The following is a 19,946-nucleotide window of genomic DNA, read 5'->3' on the forward strand; positions in this document are numbered from 1 at the left end:
GTGTTTATATGAGTATAGGGGACAGGAAGTGGCAGGCACGGGGAGGGAGCGCATACAGTTCTCACCAGACCAGGGACAGAGCCGCCAGCTACAACTTGCATGCAGAATAAGGAAAGCCTGGAACGTTCATCTCTTTGTTTGTACAACTACTTCAATAAACAACCAAACTGGAAATAACAACTGGAAGATCTGTTCTATTAGGTCTGCGTAAGATCACTCCTACTTACTTGCGTAGTAATGACAACGGGAAAAGAGGTAGTGGAAAGGTCGGAAATTTGCCATTACATTTAAGTGAGAATTGGCTCTATGAGTGAAACTGGAGCTTGTGAATCATTCAAACGGAACAGGAATTGTTTTAGTTCACAAACCTGCGCTGCCATTTCTAATCAACTGGACAAGGTCGCTATCTGCGCTAATCTGACTGACGGAGATTGGAAACCGTGAAAGGCAACGCACATGGAGTGTGGATACGTACAGCATTAAGATTTATTGGAGAAGAAATATTGGAAAACGGCTACTATAATAGAGAATTGAGAAGTGACATTGAGAATCACAATGGTATCAGTTGTTTGAAATATTGTGCCGTTGGCACATGGCTTTCACGTCAACGAGTCTTAAAGAGATAGTGAACAAGTATGTCTGTGGTCAGATCTGATGCTCCGTCACACGATGGCGATGTTGGAAAGGATTGAAGGGTTATTAAATACACTGTCAAAGGCTTGGAATTGTTCATTGAAAGGTGACAGAAGACAAGAAGCTTGATATGTAAACAAGCTAACAAGTTAATTGAAATGCTGAAAGAGCTCATGAAATCAAATGAAAATGCAAATGAAGTACAATCTAACCTGGTTCAAATAATCAAGTTCCGTGATGAAGTCAGAGAAAACCACGAGTCATTGGTGAAGTTACCACTGCCTGAAAATTAGCTTGAAAGGCAAAATCAGTGGTTTCAACAAAGAATGGAAGCTTTTAATGGTTTTATACAAGATGTAAAGGTGTGGTTATCTGATGTTGGACAGCAAACTACACACTCCATAGCTGAAAGTGCCATACAACAGAATGTTGTAAACTCAGATGACATTGGACCTGATGACAATGTTTCAAATGTCTCAAAACTTAAATTAATCCACAATTCTAGTTCTTCATCATGTGCATCTTCAACATCCTCTACTCACATTAAAGCTCGGGCAGAAAGGGCTGCTCTCTTGGAACGGGTTGCCGCCCTGAACAACAGGCATGAGCTTGAGGCACAAGAAGAACAATTGGAAAGAGAGAAAGAACAATTGAAAAGAGAAAAGTAACAGCTGGAACTAGAGACAAAGCTGGCAGCAACCAATGCAAAGATCAATGTATTTGAGGCCAAGGGATAAATAAGCAGGTCCAGAGTATCTGATGGGATGAACTCTTATTTGAGGAAAGCAACTGCTCAAGAGGAAACATCAGCTAAATTAGATCCACATGCAGATGAATATTTGCCTGATCCAGTGCACCAAAGACAGAATGTGTTGATGGGAACTGAATCTTCCTCCCAGCAACAGGTTGTCAGACCAAAACATCATGGACCATCTGTTAGAGCTCATGATATGACCTATCTAACTCAATACTCTTTTCAAAGGCAAAATGTACAGACTCATATGCAAAAGGGTGTGCAGGGGCATGTTCGCACTACCCCTGTACTGAATGATGGAAACCAAGGTGATATCTGTAACCTAATTCAGAAGCAAAATTACATCACTGCTCTTCTGGCTCAACAAAAACTCTCTCCTACTTCATCAACAAGAGACATTCCTGTTTATGATAGTGATCCTTTGCATTATGAAGCTTCCATCACGGCCTTTAAGAGAGGAGTGGATAGAAAGACTAATGATGACAGTGATTGCTTGCATTTTCTAAAGCAATACACAAGAGGGCATCCAAAAGACCTAGTCCGCAGCTGCCTGCATTTGCCTCCAGCCTAGGGCTATCAAAGAACAAAAGATCTGCTTAAAGAACATTTTTGTAATGACCATAAGATTGCCACTGCATATATGGTCAAGGCATTTGCCTGGTCAGTGATCAGATCAGATCAGAGGATGTGAAAGCAATGCAAGCGTTCTCGCTGTTCCTTAGAGGTTGTTGCAATGCAATGGAACATCTTACCTATATGGAGGAATTGAATGTTGCTTCCAATATGAAGACCATCCTTCTAAAACTGTCTTACGAGCTCAGAGACAAGTAGAGGGATAGGGCATATCAGCTACAGCAAAAACATGGACATCGAGCTAGAATTTCTGACCTGGTAGACTTCATGGAGAGACAAGTGAAGATACTGTCAGATCCATTTTTTGGAAACACCCAGGATGCTAGTCCAATTGCAACTGTCAAAAGCTCTACTTTTGCTAAAGCAAGAGAAAGGTCAAGACCAGGAGGAAGCAGTTTTGCAATAACTGTTTTACCTGTAGAAACAGCAGTGCAAGAATATCTGACAACAAATGGAATGAAAAGAAACGTATCTACCACCAATTCTCAAGGTTCTTGGTTGTTTTGTAATAAAAGTGGTCACACATTAGGGTGGTGTCCACAGATCAGGAAGAAGGGGCACAGAGAAAGGATAGACTTCTTGAAGGAGAAGGGAATCAGCTTTGGATGTTTGAAAATAGGACACATGAGCAAGGACTGCAAGTGTCGTTTGACTTGTCATGTGTGCAACCAAAATCATCCTGAAATTGAACAAAAGAACAAAGGGAAGAAGCCGGAACATACAGAACAGAATGAGAAGCCCACTGTGAGTAATTCTGTTCTCTCACCTCATATGTGTGGTCATATCGGGGCTGCTGATGAAACCTGCATCTTCTCCATTGTACCAGTACAGGTAAAGAGCCACAAGGGGGGCACATTGGATCATGGAAGTTCATTTACCTTTTGCACAAAATGCTTGATGAGAAGGCTGAACATTACAGGACAAAAGACCAATATTCTCTTGCATACCATGAACCAAGTGAAGCCTGTGATCAGTCATCATATCTCCGGTTTGGAAATATGTAGTCTGGCCAAAGACTATTTTATTCAACTATCTGATGAGTTCACACGTACGGCCATGCCTGTTTCTCAGCTCAGCATTCCCAGACAGGAAGACCTGATACAATGGGCTTACTTGAAGGATATCAAGATTCCTGAAATAGACTCTGGCATTGACCTACTCATCGGGACAAATGCTTCAAAGGTATTGGAACCTTGGGAGCTGGTCAACAGCCATGGGGATGGACCATGCACTATGAGGACCCTACTGAGGTGGGTCATCTATGGTCCCCTGAGAAGAGACAACGACAGCAGGGATGAAAATGGCTGCCCTGCTGCTGCTGTCAATCGAATATCCATTGTAAACCTAGAGGAGCTACTGGTCAAGCAATACAATCATGACTCCAGTGAAAGAACCAGCAAGGAAACAGAGGAAATGTCCAGAGAAGAGGTAAAATTCTTGGATATTATGAATCGCTCAGCAGAGATGATAGATGGACACTATTGTCTAGACTTGCCTTTTAAACAAGAAAGCGTCAGCATGCCAAATAATCTTTATATTGCAGAGCAGCTCATCCAGAGCCTGAAACGCAAGTTTGGCAAGAATAAGAGATTTCATGATGAATATACATCTTTCCTCACAGAAATGATTGACAATAGTTATGCTGAAACTTTACCAGTGGACCAGCTGAATCGAAGTGATGGAGAACTCTGGTACATCCCTCACCACGGGTGTATCACTCAAGGAAAGGAACCTTAAGGGTGGTCTTTGACTGTGGAGCAGTCTTCAAAGGGACATCACTTAACTGCTAACTGCTGCAGAGTGCAGACCTTACCAACTCAATCATTGGAGTTCTCATCAGATTCAGGCAAGAACCGGTTGCTTTGATGGCTGATATCAAAGCAATGTTTCATCAGGTCAAGGTATCAGAAAAGCATATTGACTATCTGCAATTCCTGTGGTGGCCTGAGGGTGATGTGCAGCAAAATCTTTTTGAATACCGGATGAAGGTACATCTTTTTGGAGTTGCGTCGTCACCAAGTTGTGCAAAGTTCACTTTCCAGCAGAGGTGACAAACACAGTAAAGAACAACTTCTATGTAGATGATTGTTTAAATGTCAAGAGACCTGACTTCCCTCTGCCAAATGGGAGGATTCATGCTGTAAAAGTGGATCAGCAACAGCCATGCTGTATTGGCATCCATTCCACAAGAAAACAGAACCAAGGAGATCAGAGAGTTGAACTTGGAGAAAGACAATCTGCCAATGGAAAGAGCACTGGGATTGCACTGATGCATTGAAACGGATGTGTTCAAGTCCAGAATTGCTGCACAGGAACGACCATATGCAAGACGGGGCATCTTGTCCGTGGTCGGCTCTATACGACTCTGGGATTTCTAGCACTATTTACTCTGCCAGCCAAGCTGATTATGCAGGAGCACTGTAAGAAAATATTTGGATGGGATGAAAACATACCGCAAACCTTCTCTCAGCGATGGACAGGATGGTTAGCAGATCTCAACAAAATGGCGGAATTTAAAGTTTTGGTCAAATCAGATATACACATCTGCACCACTTTTCAGACGCCAGCCATAGTGGCTACGGTACTGTTTCATATCTAAGACTGGAAGATGATAACAAAGAAGTGCACGTTGCATTCATAATAGGCTGGGTGAGTGGGCAAAATGCATGGCAGATGCAGTATAATGTGGATAAATGTGAGGTTATCCACTTTGGTGGCAAAAACAGGAAAGTAGACTTTTATCTGAATGGTGGCCGATTAGGAAAAGGGGAGATGCAACGAGACCTGGGTGTCATGGTACACCAGTCATTGAAAGTAGGCATGCAAGTGCAGCAGGCAGTGAAGAAAGCGAATGGTATGTTAGCATTCATAGCAAAAGGATTTGAGTATAGGAACAGGGAGGTTCTACTGCAGTTGCACAGGATCTTGGTGAGACCACGCCTGGAGTATTGCGTACAGTTTTGGTCTCCAAATCTGAGGAAAGACATTCTTGCCATAGAGGGAGTATAGAGAAGGTTCACCAGACTGATTCCTGGGATGTCAGGACTTTCATATGAAGAAAGACTGGATAGATTCGGCTTGTACTCGCTAGAATTTAGAAGATTGAGGGGGGATTTTATAGAAACTTACAAAATTCTTAAGGGGTTGGACAGGCTAGATGCAGGAAGATTGTTCCCGATGTTGGGGAAGTCCAGGACAAGGGGTCACAGTTTAAGGATAAAGGGGAAATCTTTTAGGACCGAGATGAGAAAAACATTTTTCATACAGACAGTGGTGAATCTCTGGAACGCTGCCACAGAAGGTAGTTGAGGCCAGTTCATTGGCTATATTTAAGAGTGAGTTAGATGTGGCCCTTGTGGCTAAAGGGATCAGGGGGTATGGAGAGAAGGCAGGTACAGGATACTGAGTTGGATGATCAGCCATGATCATATTGAATGGCGGTGCAGGCTCGAAGGGCCGAATGGCCTACTCCTGCACCTATTTTCTATGTTTTTATAATGGGAAAATCCAGAGTGGCACCATTAAAACAAATTACGATTCCCAGAATGCGCTTACAGCTGCAGTCCTAGCTGTCATTGACACAATGCTGCAAAAATAATTACAGCTTTAACTGGACAAATCCATCTTATGGAGTGCTTAAGTACATCAACAACGAAACCAAATGCTTCCAAACATTTGTAGCAAACAGGATCTCTTTTGTAAGGGGTGCTACAGATGTATCACAATGGAGATATTTTGGCACATAGGAAAATCCTGCAGATGAAGCCTCAAGAGGACTAACAGCAGACCTCTTCTTAATCTGTAAGAGATGGATCAAGAGACCAGAGTTTCTCTGTAAGCCAGACAGAGAATGGCCAAAACTTCACTTGGACATCCCTTACAATCAGGTGGCGCCGCGAGTGGCAGCCTCGCAAACCGCCTTTCTGTCCTTTCGACTTTTTTTTGTTATTTTTAGTACATCTAATTGTATGATTTAATGTTTCTTGGTATGTCTTATGTGGGGGTGGTGGGGGGGAATATGGGGAAACCGTTTTCAGTCACTGACCTCAACGGAGATGCGACTTTTCTCCTTGTCGCATCTTCGCTCCCCTCGCGGCCAAACAACTGGTTTGGTGTGGCCTCTCCGGACCGGAGACCGGCCCAGAGCTTCAGCAGCAGGCGCGGCGTGGACTTGCCATCGTGGAGCCTGGGATACTTAGCCGAGGATCGCCAGTGTTGGAGCTCCATCCGCAGGGGGCCTGCTGACTGCAGCGGTCTTCGGAGCTTCTAGCTGCGGACACGGCGCGGCCTTATCCTCGCGGAGCCTGGGATCCCTTGCCGGGGATCGCCAGAAGAAGTGTTCCAACCGCTGGCCCGTGATCTTTAACATCGTGAAGCTGCGGTCTCTGGTAAGAAGCGGCCGATTCGGGAACTACAAGCCACGAAGTGTATTCTGATCTGTCCCGACGTCGGAGTTTCAATCATCCCGACAAGAGGGCTTGTACATCGGGCCGTCTGTAGTGGCGACTGTGGAGGGTTCAAGGCCCCGACCACGGGTGAACAAAAGGAGGAAGATTGACTGAACTTTATCACCTTCCATCACAGTGAGGAATGATGATTCCACTGTGATGGATGTTTATGTTAAACTCTATTGTGTATTGTGTTCTTTTTACTTGTATGGCTGTATGGTAACTCAAATATCACTGTACTTTAATTGGTGCATGTGACAATAAATGTGAACTTGAACTTGAATCTGCAATCTCTGCTAATGATCCAGAAATCATTGTGGCAGATCTCTTTTGGAAATGATGGACACAAGAATACTTGCCTCTAATCCAAGAATGACAACGGTGGTCAAGGGTATGGAGAAGCTTTGCTCCAGGTGACATTGTTGTGGTGGCTGATTCCACTGCACCTCAAGGGTAGGAGCCATTTATGTTTAGGCTAGCAACTGTTGGCATATTATATTATTTTGTCTAGATATATCTTACAGTATTATTTTGGACACTTGGGGGCGGTCATTAGATGCACAGGTTGGTGTATATATATCTACTATATTACTAAAACTCTGATCTTGACCGCTTTTGGCCCGCTGTGCTGCGATTTCCGACAGAACGGCGCCACCTACGGCCGTCAATTTTGGCCACCTCGCTAAGAGCCCCCCTCCGCCTTCCGGGTGCGGAGGATTTTTCCCACCGATGAGAGATATTAATGTTTTTTTTTAAATCACCATTCTCTCTTCTGCCCCTGCTGGAGGGAGGGGGAGGGACTATAAAACCAGGATGTGGTGTGCCTCACTCAGTCTCTGCAAGATGGATGAAGCCAAAGGGTCACGTCTCTCTGAGCTCTGAATAACACTGAACAAATGTCTACTCAACTGTGAGTCCCCTTAATGTGGTTTGAAAATGAAAATATGGTTTGTTTGAAGTAAAAAGGCACTGCCTGCAAATGGTGGCTTGGGTGCTTTGGCTTGAAGTTGAAAGGCACTACTTACTGCAAATGGTGGCTTGGGTGTTTTGGCTTGAAGTTGAAAGGTACTACTTACTGCAAATAGTGGCTTGGTTGCTTCGGCTTGAAGTTGAAAGGCACTACTTACTGCAAATGGTGGCTTGGATGCTTTGCCTTGAAGTTGAAAGGCACTACTTACTGCAACTGGTGGCTTGGGTGCTTTGGCTTGAAGTTGAAAGGCACTACTTACTGCAAATGGTGGCTTGGGTGCTTTGGCTTGAAGTTAAAAGGCACTACTGTAAATGCACTTCCTGTTTGCACTGTATATTGATTTTAGATAAAACGCTACCACTTACGGCGGTGATTTTTGGCCATCTTACTCAGTCCCCCTCCTCTGAGCAGGTGCAGAGAATTCTTCCCATCAATGAAAAATAAGTGTTATTAGTGTTTAAAAAAAAGATTGAGAATCTCTCTCCTGTCAATCATGCCATGAAAGCCACACCTTTTCCGGTGGGACGGGGAGGGGTTATAAAACCCGAAAGTGTGGGTGTGGCTCAGTCTCTGCATGATGAGGGAGGGAGAGGTCACGACTCTGTCTCAGATTCAGATTCAGATTCAATTTTAATTGTCATTGTCAGTGTATAGTACAGAGACAACGAAATGCATTTAGCATCTCCCTGGAAGAGCGACATAGCAAATGATTTGAATAAATAATAATAAGTGATAATAAGTGTCCGGGGGGTGGGGGGGTGATTGGCAGTCACCGAGGTACGTTGTTGAGTAGAGTGACAGCCGCCGGGAAGAAGCTGTTCCTGGACCTGCTGGTTCGGCAACGGAGAGACCTGTAGCGCCTCCCGGATGGTAGGAGGGTAAACAGTCCATGGTTGGGGTGAGAGCAGTCCTTGGCGATGCTGAGCGCCCTCCGCAGACAACGCTTGCTTTGGACAGACTCAATGGAGGGGAGCGAGGAACCGGTGATGCGTTGGGCAATTTTCACCACCCTCTGCAATGCCTTCCGGTCGGAGACAGAGCAGTTGCCATACCATACTGTGATGCAGTTGGTAAGGATGCTCTCGATGGTGCAGCGGTAGAAGTTCACCAGGATCTGAGGAGACAGATGGACCTTCTTCAGTCTCCTCAGGAAGAAGAGACGCTGGTGAGCCTTCTTGATCAGAGTTGAGGTATTGTGGGTCCAAGAGAGGTCATCGGAGATGTTGACTCCCAGGAACCTGAAGCTAGAAACACGTTCCACCTCCGTCCCGTTAATGTGGATGGGGGTGTGCGTGCCGCCCCTGGACTTCCTGAAGTCTACAATGAGCTCCTTGGTCTTCTTGGAGTTAAGGGCCAGGTTGTTGTCAGCGCACCATGCTGCTAAGTGCTGGACCTCCTCCCTGTAGGCCGACTCATCGTTGTTGCTGATGAGGCCAATCACCGTTGTATCATCTGCATACTTGCTTGTCTGAGCTGTGAATCAACTGAACACACTGAATGTTTACTGAACTGCGAGTTTGGTGTTTGTGTGGTTTTATGGTGGTTTCACCCTGTCTGAAGCTGCATTTGAATTTGGTGGCCTTGCACCCTGCATGAAATGGAATGAAACTGCACTTGAATTTGGTGGCCTTGCACCCTGGATGAAATGGAATGAAACTGCACTTGAATTTGGCGGTCTTGCATCCTGCTTGAAGTGGTATGAAATTGCACTGAATTTGGTGGCATTGCACCCTGCTGAAAGTGGTATGGAACTGCACTTGAATTTGGTGGCCTTGGATCGACCTTGAAGTGGTATGAAACTGCACTTGAATTCGGTGGCCTTGCACCCTGCTTGAAGTGGTTAGAAACTGCACTTGAATTCGGTGGCCTTGCACCCTGCTTGAAGTGGTTGGAAACTGCACTTGAATTCGGTGGCCTTGCACCCTGCTTGAAGTGGTAGGAAACTGCACTTGAATTTGGTGGCCTTGCACCCTGCTCAAAGTGGTAAGAAACGGCACTTGAATTTGGTGGCCTTGCACCCTGTTTGAAATGGTAGGAACATGGATTTGAATTTGGTGGCCTTGCACCCTGCTTGAAATGGAATTTCAAGGAATAGTCATGAGTCAACTGCCAGCCCACCAGCCGTGAGTGAGCTGCCAGCAGATCAGGCTTGAGGGACTGAGCTGCCACCCCAAGAACCCATATCAGCACTCCAGAAAGCCCCCCCACTGGCCATCAATATTGGAATTGGTGGAGAGGTGGAATATTGCGTCGGGGGACCAGCCCTCCCGTGTGAACATGGGACTCAACGGGTCCCACTTAGTCTAGTATATATATATAAGAGCATAGGTGACAGGAAGTGGCAGGCACATGGAGGGATAGTATACAGTTCTCACCAGACCAGGGACAGAGCAGCCAGCTACAACTTGCATGCAGAATAAGGAAAGCCTGGTACGTTCATCTCGTTGTTTGTACAACTACTTAAATAAACAACCAATTAAACTGGAAATAACAACGGGAAGATCTATTAGGTCGGCGTAAGATCACTCCTACTTGAACTGTGTAGTAATGGCAACTGGAAAAGAGGTACTGGAAAAGTCGGAAATTTACCATTGCACTGTGAATGCAGGAATTTATCATTACAATGGGAACCAGATTATCTGAATATCCACAATAATCCCCTGCCTTTGAACCCTATTATTTATCTGGAGTCCCCAACGCATACCATGGAAAATTGAATGTTGTTTGAGTGGTACGTGTGATGGATTGTTTGTTTGTGCACTTGTGTACATTTTTCTTAAATATTATGCCTGTTATTTAACCATTACATTCGAGATTATTTAAGTAGACAAATATTTTTTTGCATGGCTGAGATAGTACGTACTGTCAATTGTAGTGTTGTTATTAAACTTGCCTTTTGATCCACCCAATTTTAATTCTGTAACAAACACTAGTGGAGGAAACTTAAAAGATCAAAGTTGGGAGAATTCAGAAATCACAGAATGGTACAGAACTAAAGAGGGCAAGGTTATGAAGGAATTTATGTGTAAGAATGTGAATTTGATGTCTTAAAAAATCAATATGTGTGGCTGAATATAGAGAGGAGTGAATAGGTGTCAGTATTATTAAACTGGCAGCACAAGTTTGTCTAATGGATTAATGGAAGATAGACAGGAGGCACCAAATTGTTTGGGTGTGGAATGTAAAATATATGGATTTCGGGTATTGTGGGGGGGGGGGGGGAGGGGGATTGCAGCAAGGCTGGAAATCCCCATAACACCTTATTTCCTTTGTGCCCCAAAATTTATCAATGTCACCTTTTCTGCTTAACAGATCCATTTTCTTTGCTAATATATTACTCCCAAACCTGTTAGCACTTGCTCTGCAAAATATTCTATGGTGTATCATTTTATCAAATACTTTTAAGAATCAGATATACCATATCCACTGATTTCCCATTGTTCAAACATTGCTAGTTACATCTTCACAAAGACAATTGGATTTAATCAAACACTTTTTCACTCTGCTAATCATTTACTATGTTGCCGGGTGCCTGTCATGACAGCATTAATTATGGATTCCAGCAATTTCTCCCCATGTTTATATGGCAGGTTAATTGGTCTTTCCTTCTTCCCTCCCTCTTTGAATGCAGACATTGCAGTTGCTACATTCCAATCCACTTAATCTGTTCCAGAATCTACATAATTTTGGAAGAAAGCCAGTAATGCATTCACTATCACCAGGCCAGAACTCTAAGATAAAGGTGTCAAGTGAAATTTGTCAGTTTTAGTCCCATTCAGTTCTCTATACTTTTTATTTATATTATTACTTCAGTCAGATAATTGGTTCTGATTGTTTCTTCTTCATTTATCATGTCCTCTACCACAATAACATGTGCAAAAACTGATCTTTAATTGTTTTCTACTGCTGAGCTATAAACTGATCATTTTGTTTTTGACCGAAGACAATCTACTCGGTATCAAAGCAAAATGAGTGGTTTCAAAATCAAAATGATTGCTGAGCTGTTTTGAAAGGGTTACCATGCCAAGACTAGGCCTGAGGGAAAAGTATGACAGCCTCAAAACACTTTGCGTTGTGAGTGGGAATGAAAAGAAAATGATAAATAGGGTGAAAAAAAATTAGAAGGGCAAAAGGCAGATGGGTTAAGATTAGGGTAGGCATTTGCATTGTAATTTATCTACAAATTATAACTTGTATTCAATCAGAAAATGGTTACCAAAAGTGAAAATCTCAGGGGATTGCAAAGGAAAAATGGATGTTTAAAAGAGCAAAAGTTGATAATTAGCCACTGTTACATTTTAAAAAGGAGTTCTGATCGAGCCTGAAATTATTTTTTGAAAATTCTTCTCTCTGCCAAGTTTATCAATAATATACAAACCAACATTTGTGATAAATGCGAAGAAGCATATATTCTTAAATAAAACACTTAGCAAAAAAAATATTTTTTAGTAACATTTTCTATTTGTATATGAAAACACTGTACCTAAACTACTTCAAAGCTCAGTTTTTACTTTTAGCTCTGGCCAGAGAAATTATATATGGCAGGTTAATGATGCAAATGGTTCATTTCTGTCAGGGGGGCTTTTAAAATTAGAACCTTTTAGTTTAAAAAAAAAAAAAGGTTTTCATTTCACTGGTTTTAATTTTAGAGTTCAGGATTGCTGCTGTGTGTTAGTGCTCGTTGCCAATATTTAGTTTTTATTATTCATGAGTGTTTTAGAATATTTCCTTGAAAATGTTCTTTCATGCATGAAAATATCTTGCCTCTATTGACATCTGTATTTAATCTTGACTGTTTTCTGCAGCACTGGATTGTACTTGCATGGCTACCATTAGACAATTACACAGAGCTACTATTCCTTTTTATGCAGTCTGCACATGTATCCCCAGAGGATAATAACACCTTTTGATTGATAGCTGGAGCTTAAATAAAAATAAAGTATTTTTCCATGTTCCTTCTGAAATAATTCAGGCAGAAAGAGCCAAATGGAGACCAAATGAAGGATTGAAAAGTAACTGAAGTGTACCAGATTAATACATTTTCAGTGGAACAAGAAGTAGCAATGTTACAAAATTTTGAGATTTTAAAAATCAAGTCTGCAATTTATCCCATCAGATAAAGCATAAAATGAAGTTTAATTTGATACCTAATTCACTTTCATATCTTCAGTATTAAAAAAGTTATGGTCATTTTCATACTCGTAAATTAGCATCTTGTTCCCTATTGCTTTTCCATTGACTTAACACTAAAGCTGTGATCGAGGACAGTCAAAAGCCCATAACTTTCTTAAAAATTAAGAGAACTGAATGAAATGTTCAGTTATTCTAGATTGAAGCATTCTGAAACAAATATAAAACATCTTACTTGGATGACCTGAAATTAAAGCATATAATTAGTTAGTTACCTAATTGTAGCTAATTACAAAATTGACCGTTGTGACGGAAATAGTAATAAACACCCAGACTGCCTTGAAAATTCAAAAATGTGATATTCACAAGATCAGAACTTTAATATTATTGTATTATATGCTGTAAGTCCGTAACAGATAGGTAAATAAATCACAATTTCTAGCAATAGACCAAGTCTTTATAGCGAAGATCAGTTGCTAGCTGGTACATTGGCATATCATAATCAGTAGCATCATCATACTCCTCAGATTGTAACCAATAAGCAACTCTGTACACCTTGTTTTTCCTCAACTTTTCCATTTTGGCATTGTAAACTACAGGCTTTTGCTCTTCAAACCACGCATGACATGCATTTCTGCCCACTACTTTCCCATTAAGAATGTCCTATAGATCATCACATTTGGAGTAGTCCAAATTAGGATAATCTCTGCGAATGCTGTCTAAATCAGTCTCTTTTGCTGGGCATTTGGATTGACAATTTTGCATTTCTTCTTCGGAGACATCTGTTTAAAATGTAAAGGGAAAAAAACACTGAACAGCATTAACAGAAACAAGTTATTATTTGCAGTTTTAGAAAAAAGATAGAAAAATACCCAACAAAATAATCATATTCGTCAGTTTCATCTAATCAATTAAATTCATCTAAATTCAATTACTAGATCTAAACATCTGTCTATTTCTTAAGAAAAGGTTACAATTTTAAAATAACCTTTAGTATCCAAATAACAAACTAATCCCATTCACACAAGAATTCACAATATAACATGATTTTAAAATCTCACTGTCATGAACTTATATGCCAAATGGAAGGAATTTAATGTTTAATTCCCATAAATTAATCTAGAAACATCCACTCTCATTATAATCAAAATTATTATTTTTTGCACAATACATGTGACTAAAACTGTTGTGAATATTTAGTATAAAAATATTGATTTTGGATAGACAATTACACAAAATATAGACGATTTAGATGCTCTTATGACATGATTGTCCAAAAAAAAAGAGGATTTTAATCATCTTGCAAGTGGGTGTTTCTGGAATGCGATCGATTGGAACATTGCCGTTGCCGTGCATTTTAACCCCATATCGGCAGGAAAGACATGGCCGAATCGTTTGGGGACTAAATAAAATGTTCGTGTCGTAAAATTAGACTAAAGCCACCCCAAGAAGCAAGATTATATGTGAAATAAACGACTTCCCCTTTGTTTTGGCCTGATATTGCGATCCGTCACGTTGTAGGCGTTGAGGGCGTTAGAAATCGCCTTTTACTTTAATCCAACTATTAAATTGTCCAGCGATTTATTTATATCATAAAAATAATTTAAAAAACGGGAATGGAAGTCCGATGATTTTTCTTCATCGACTAGCAGCCCAAGGAAATCCCTCTCCGACAAGCGACACAAACCTGCATTTTAACCCCCCCTCCCAAAGGCGCCAAAGTCTGTAAAGGAGTAAAACTGATTATTTGGTGGATTTGAATTAGTTTGCACATTTATGTATCGAAAAACAATCAATAATCTCAGTTCAATGTTTTCTTTTTTTTTAATATTTTAAATAATTAAGCATAAATCGACTCCATAATGTCATTTTATAGCAATGTTGAGTCAATGGCACATCACTGCACATCCATATTAGTGTTATTTATAGCAGGATTTGTGCCACCCCGCACCTACTTTTCCCAGTTTTCTCCCCCCCTTAAGGGCCTGTCCCACTTGGCCGTCATTTACGTGACGCGCGCGTCATCATGCGTCCGCACAGCCATCTGGAGCGCGTGATGTAATTTGAAGATAGACACAAAATGCAGGAGTAACTCAGCGGGACCGGCAGCATCTCTGGAGAGAAGGAATTGATGATATTTCGGGTCGAGACTCTTCTTCAGTCTGAAGAAGGGTCTCGACCCGAAACGTCACCCATTGCTTCTCTCCAGAGATGCTGCCTTCCCACTGACTTACTCCAGCGTTTTGTGTCTATCTCCAATCGTCTTGGCCCCGCTCTGGGAGTAGGAGTGGGGGTGGATCCTGATCCGCAACGGCCGTGAGTCCCAGGCCGAGCTCTGCAATCGTTTGCCTGCTTCTGCTGCTGTTGGAGGTGAGACGTTGCGCCGCGCCAGGGTCTTCGGCCTGTCCCACTTTGGCCGTCAGTTCCGCGACAGGCCGGTGGCGTGCGAAGATTTTGTGCAGGACGAAGTCCACACTCCTCCACACCACTCCATGCGCCCGTCCCGCGTTACCCACGGGCTAACAGGTCACGTAAATGGCGCGCAAATGACGACCAAGTGGGACAGGCCCTTTACTATTATCAATCTGAGGAAGGTTCCAAACCCACAATGTTGTGTATCCGTTCTCTCCTCAGATGTGGCCTGATCAGCTGAGTTCCTCCAGCACTTTGTGTTTTGCGCATGAATGTGACACTTTGCTTAACTCTGTATGCTGCAGAATTAAACCTGCGATCTTCCAGAGCTGTAGGGGTTGGTACCTCAGCACATGATTTATTTACTGATTGAATAGTGATACTTTAAAAAAAAAAAGCTTTATTTATTTTTTAAGGCTCTGCATTAATATTTTTTGATATTTGTGCCTTCTGTGGGTTCAAATGTCCTTCTTTTCCATTCTTGCTGTAGTCTGGCCTTGATTATATTTTCTTGAATATTTCACATTCCCTCTGATATTGAAGAGACTCAAAGTTTGAGGGTTTCTTCTTTTGTGTATATTTTATTTTCTGGATTCATGCCTCTTCTCAATTACATTTTCAGCTTTTGAGAAAATGTATTTTACAAATGGGAAACCCTCTGGTGGAAGGACCATTAGGAAGTCCACCTTTTGAGAAACCCAGTATTGAACAGGTAAAGAAAGAAGTTATTTGTAAACTGCAGTCTGCGGCTCTAACTGCCCTTTGTATATTGTAAAGGCAGCTTGGTTTTAAAACATGACTGTATTGATATTTTTTTTTAATAATAAATGGAAGAAACATTTTCCATTGAATTTCAGTGCAGGAAAATTGTACTGAAGAGCACAATGGATGATTCTTTTGATCTTTATTTTCTTTTAATTGTTATTTAAACTTTAATACCATTTGTTGATAAATTCTGCATGCATGCCTTGTTCCTGCTAGTGACAGCATAAATGTGGTCGGTGTGGACTGATGCAAAGATGTATGTACAACCCTCACATTCTTGTTAAGGAAGTGAAGCCATCTCCCCTCTTCTTTCTCAGCCCCAGAATACAAATGCAATTACCTGGCTCTGATTAAAAGAGGCGCATTAATGACCTGGGGATGGTTTGTAGGTATAGCATTATGAGGCTGGTTTCCCAGCCTGCCTGCGCTGCCTACAATTAGTGTTAAACTCACAACCACATGTGCTGTCTGTGCATGTCCTGTTTTCCTCCAACATCCCCAAGATGTACTGGTAAATTAGCTACTGTTAATTAGATGTTAATATAGATAAGTGTCAAACTAATCAAAAGAGAGTTTGATTATCAAATGGGTATATGAGAGAGACTAGGTTATATAGGCTAATATGGAGAGAAGGAGTGGGACAGATGGAATTGCCTCCTTGGGAGACAGCATGCATCCATCCAAGTGTGTTGCAATATGTAAGAAAGGATAGATGCACATTAGATTTGGAGATACTTAAGCGAATCAAGGTTAGACGTAGGCTTGGATAGGAAGGTGGTTTGAGGTAGAGGATGAGCCATGATCGTACTGAATGGCAGAACGGGCTTAAGAAGGCCATGTGGCCTACCCCTGTTTGAATTTATGATGTACATGTGAAGGAAAGTCCATTATGGCTGAACAGTGGAGATTAATGCAAAGATACTTTAAAACGTTAATAGAATTATTAATTTTGTGACCTGGCAAAGAACCCATGTCCTAATGGGGATAGATCATCAAATATAAATAACCCAAGACAGTAAGCTATATATATATATTTTATAAATACGGAGCTATGGTATTTATTTCAGATGAGATCATTGTCTAAACAGAAGTGAAGCACGTTGAGTTTCATTTTTAATTAAATTGTTTTGTATTTTCTCACTTCCGTGTTCCTTAAGTCAGAAATTGCATAAAAATCATATTTGGATACAGTGATGGCTGGTCTCAAGGTTCAGGAATTACTTATCACTTTCTCTCAAAGCTTTAAATTATACCGTTGGACACTCGGTTATGAGCATTAGTGCACCATTCCATGCCAGAAGCCTAGCGTAAGCAGCAGAAAGTGTTCCGCACCTCCCCAGCTATCCACTCACCTGCCCAGTCAAGCACCTCCTGCCTTGCCAGTGGGAAAATCTACAATTACCACAGTGGCCTCGCCAGTCACCCCAGAACCCATATAATTGGAGTGGAAACATTCTAGAGGAGCACTTAAAAAGGGATAATAATTTGTTTGAAGTATTTTTGGTGCTATTTTAGCGTGCAAGTGTGAGAACAACTTAGGTGACACACCTAGAAGTGTGCAGTGCCAGCATTCAAAGACCAATGTCTCTCCTCTATTATTGGTTGGTTAGTTTATTGTTATTGAGTATACAGAGATATTTATGAAACACATCTTTAGCACTCAACATGTAATAATGAGCTTTTTCTTTTAACTTGCTATGTTTTCTCATTTTTACCCAGGGAGTTACTAATTTTGTGCAGTATAAATTTAGTCACCTTCCACCAAAGGAAAGACAAACAATTTGTGAACTGTCCAAAATGTTTTTGAACCGAATCAACTACTGGCAGATGGAAACACCTTCACAAAGAAGACTTCACGCACCAAATGATGATGGTGCTGGATACAAGGTTAATTATACAAGGTACAACTACAGTAAGGGAAAGCATGTAGGTTCTTTCTGTAGTTGGGAGCCTTTAGTTGCAAAACTGTTTTATTTTATAATGTGATGCAATAGATGTACTTAATGGAATCAGTTAATGGTAGCTTTACGGATTGTACCTGTAGTCAAAGGTTATGAGAGGGAGAGGAGCAAGGGCTGAATAATTACAAATTTCACTTGAACCCAGTCATTGAGATGGAAATTTCCACTATTTTAATGCTATGTGAAGTGAACTACTTGAGGGTACAAATGTGGAGTGATGTTTGAATTTATATCGGTGACTATTTCACTTTAGTTTATTGTCACGCGTACCGACGTATAGTGAAAAGCTTTTGTTGTGTGATATCCAGTCAGCGGAAAGACAATACATGATTACAATCGAGCCATTTACAGTGTATAGATACATCATAAGGGAATAATGTTTAGTGCAAGATAAAGCCAGCAAAGTCCGATCAAGGAGAGTTCGAGGGTCACTCATGAGGTAGATAATAGTTCAGGACTGCTCTCTGGTTGTGGTAGGATGATTCAGTTGCCTGATAACAGCTGGGAAGAAACTGTCCCTGAATCGGCATTTTCAAACATCTAAACCTTTTGCCTGATGGGAAAGGGGAGAAGAGGGAATGACCAGGGTGCAACTCGTCCTTGATTATGTGCTGGGCTTGCTGAGGGTGCGTGAGATATAAATGGAGTAAATGGAAGGGAGGTTGGTTTGTGTGATGGTCTGGGCTGCGTCCACAATTCGCTGCAATTTCTTGTTGTCTTCGATGGAGCTACACACGAACCAAGCTGTGATGCATTCGGATGAAATGTTTTCTATGGTGCATTTGTAGACGTTGGTGTTGGTGTTACTACTTGGTGTTACTAAAGGTTTTTAATAATTAAAGTCTATGATATAGCTGTTTCTATGAATGGTTGACCACAGGGATGCTGAACAGTAATTATTTTGCTTTTGAAGAAAATGATGACTATGCAATATTCATTCTCAGTTGACTTGCATTTCTTGGCAATTCTCTGTCATTCTCAGTTGACTTACATTTCCTGGCATTTCTCTGATTAACACCTTTTCTGACCTAAAACATGAACACTTTTCCTCTCTCAACAGATGCTGCTGGACCCTGCAGAGTACATCCAGCATTTTCTGTTTTTATAGTGAAATAATACCCGTTCATTGAAATACTCACCTTGTCAGGCAATACCTGTGGAAACAATTCATTTTTCATATTGCTGATTTATCTGACACATCTGATGACTTCTCCAAATCTAAATTGAAAAAATAGTCAAAGTTCCAAAACTGAACCCTGAAACCTGGTTTCCAAAAAGATTCAAATCCCACCAGCAAAGCAAAGCAAAGCAAAGCAAAGCAAAGCATAGCAAACAAATTAAACAAACAATGTAACATAGAAACATAGAAAATAGGTGCAGATGTAGGCCATTCGGCCCTTCGAGCCTGCACCGCCATTCAATATGATCATGGCTGATCATCCAACTCAGTATCCCGTACCTGCCTTCTCTCCATACCCCCTGATCCCTTTAGCCACAAGTTCCACATCTACAGTGCATTGAGAAAGTATTCAGACCCCTTCACTTTTTCCACATTTTGTTACATTACAGCCTTATTCTAAAATTGGTTACAGTCATTTTTTTTATCATCTATTTACGCACAATACCTCATAATATAAAAGCGAAAACGGGTGTTTAGTAATTATTGAAAAATAATTAAAAATAAATAACTGAAATATCACATTTACATAAATATTCAGACCCTCTGCTGTGACTCTCAAAATTGAGCTTTGGTGCATCGTGTTTCCATTGATTATCCTTGAGATGTTTCTACAACTTGATAGGAGTCTACAAGTGGTAAATTAAATTGATTGTACATGATTTGGAAAGGCACACACCTGTCTATATAAGGTCCCACCGTTGACAGTGCATGTCAGAGCAAAAAACAAGCCATGAAGATGAAGGAATTGTCTGTAGACCTCCGAGACAGGATTGTGTTGAGACACAGATCTGGGGAAAACATTTTTTGGAGCATTGCAGGTCCCGAAGAGCACAGTGGCCTCCGTCATTCTTAAATAGAACTTTGAAACCACCAGGACTCTTCATAGAGCCTGGCCAAACTGAGCAATCGGGGGAGAAGGGCCTTAGGATAGAGACTTACTAACATATTCAGGGAGGTGACCAAGAACCCGATGGTCACTCTGACAGAGCTCCAGAGTTCCTCTGTGGAGATGGGAGAAACTTCCAGAAGGACAACTATATCTGCAGCACTCCACCAATCA

At 41.4% G+C, this 19,946-nt stretch overlaps 1 protein-coding gene across 4 annotated transcripts in view; it reads left to right on the top strand.

Moving 5' to 3' along the window:
• Window positions 1-19,946, top strand: part of kat2b (lysine acetyltransferase 2B) — an 80,574-nt gene that overhangs the window by 20,124 nt on the left and 40,504 nt on the right. For all 4 annotated transcript variants that reach the window (XM_033012146.1, XM_033012154.1, XM_033012161.1 and 1 more), the window contains exons 4-5: window positions 15,603-15,692; window positions 17,465-17,646. In XM_033012146.1, coding sequence (XP_032868037.1) covers window positions 15,603-15,692; window positions 17,465-17,646 — 272 coding nt within the window. The remainder of the gene's footprint in view (window positions 1-15,602; window positions 15,693-17,464; window positions 17,647-19,946) is intronic.

Source organism: Amblyraja radiata, chromosome 2, assembly GCF_010909765.2.
Source record: "Amblyraja radiata isolate CabotCenter1 chromosome 2, sAmbRad1.1.pri, whole genome shotgun sequence".
NCBI lineage: Eukaryota > Metazoa > Chordata > Chondrichthyes > Rajiformes > Rajidae > Amblyraja > Amblyraja radiata.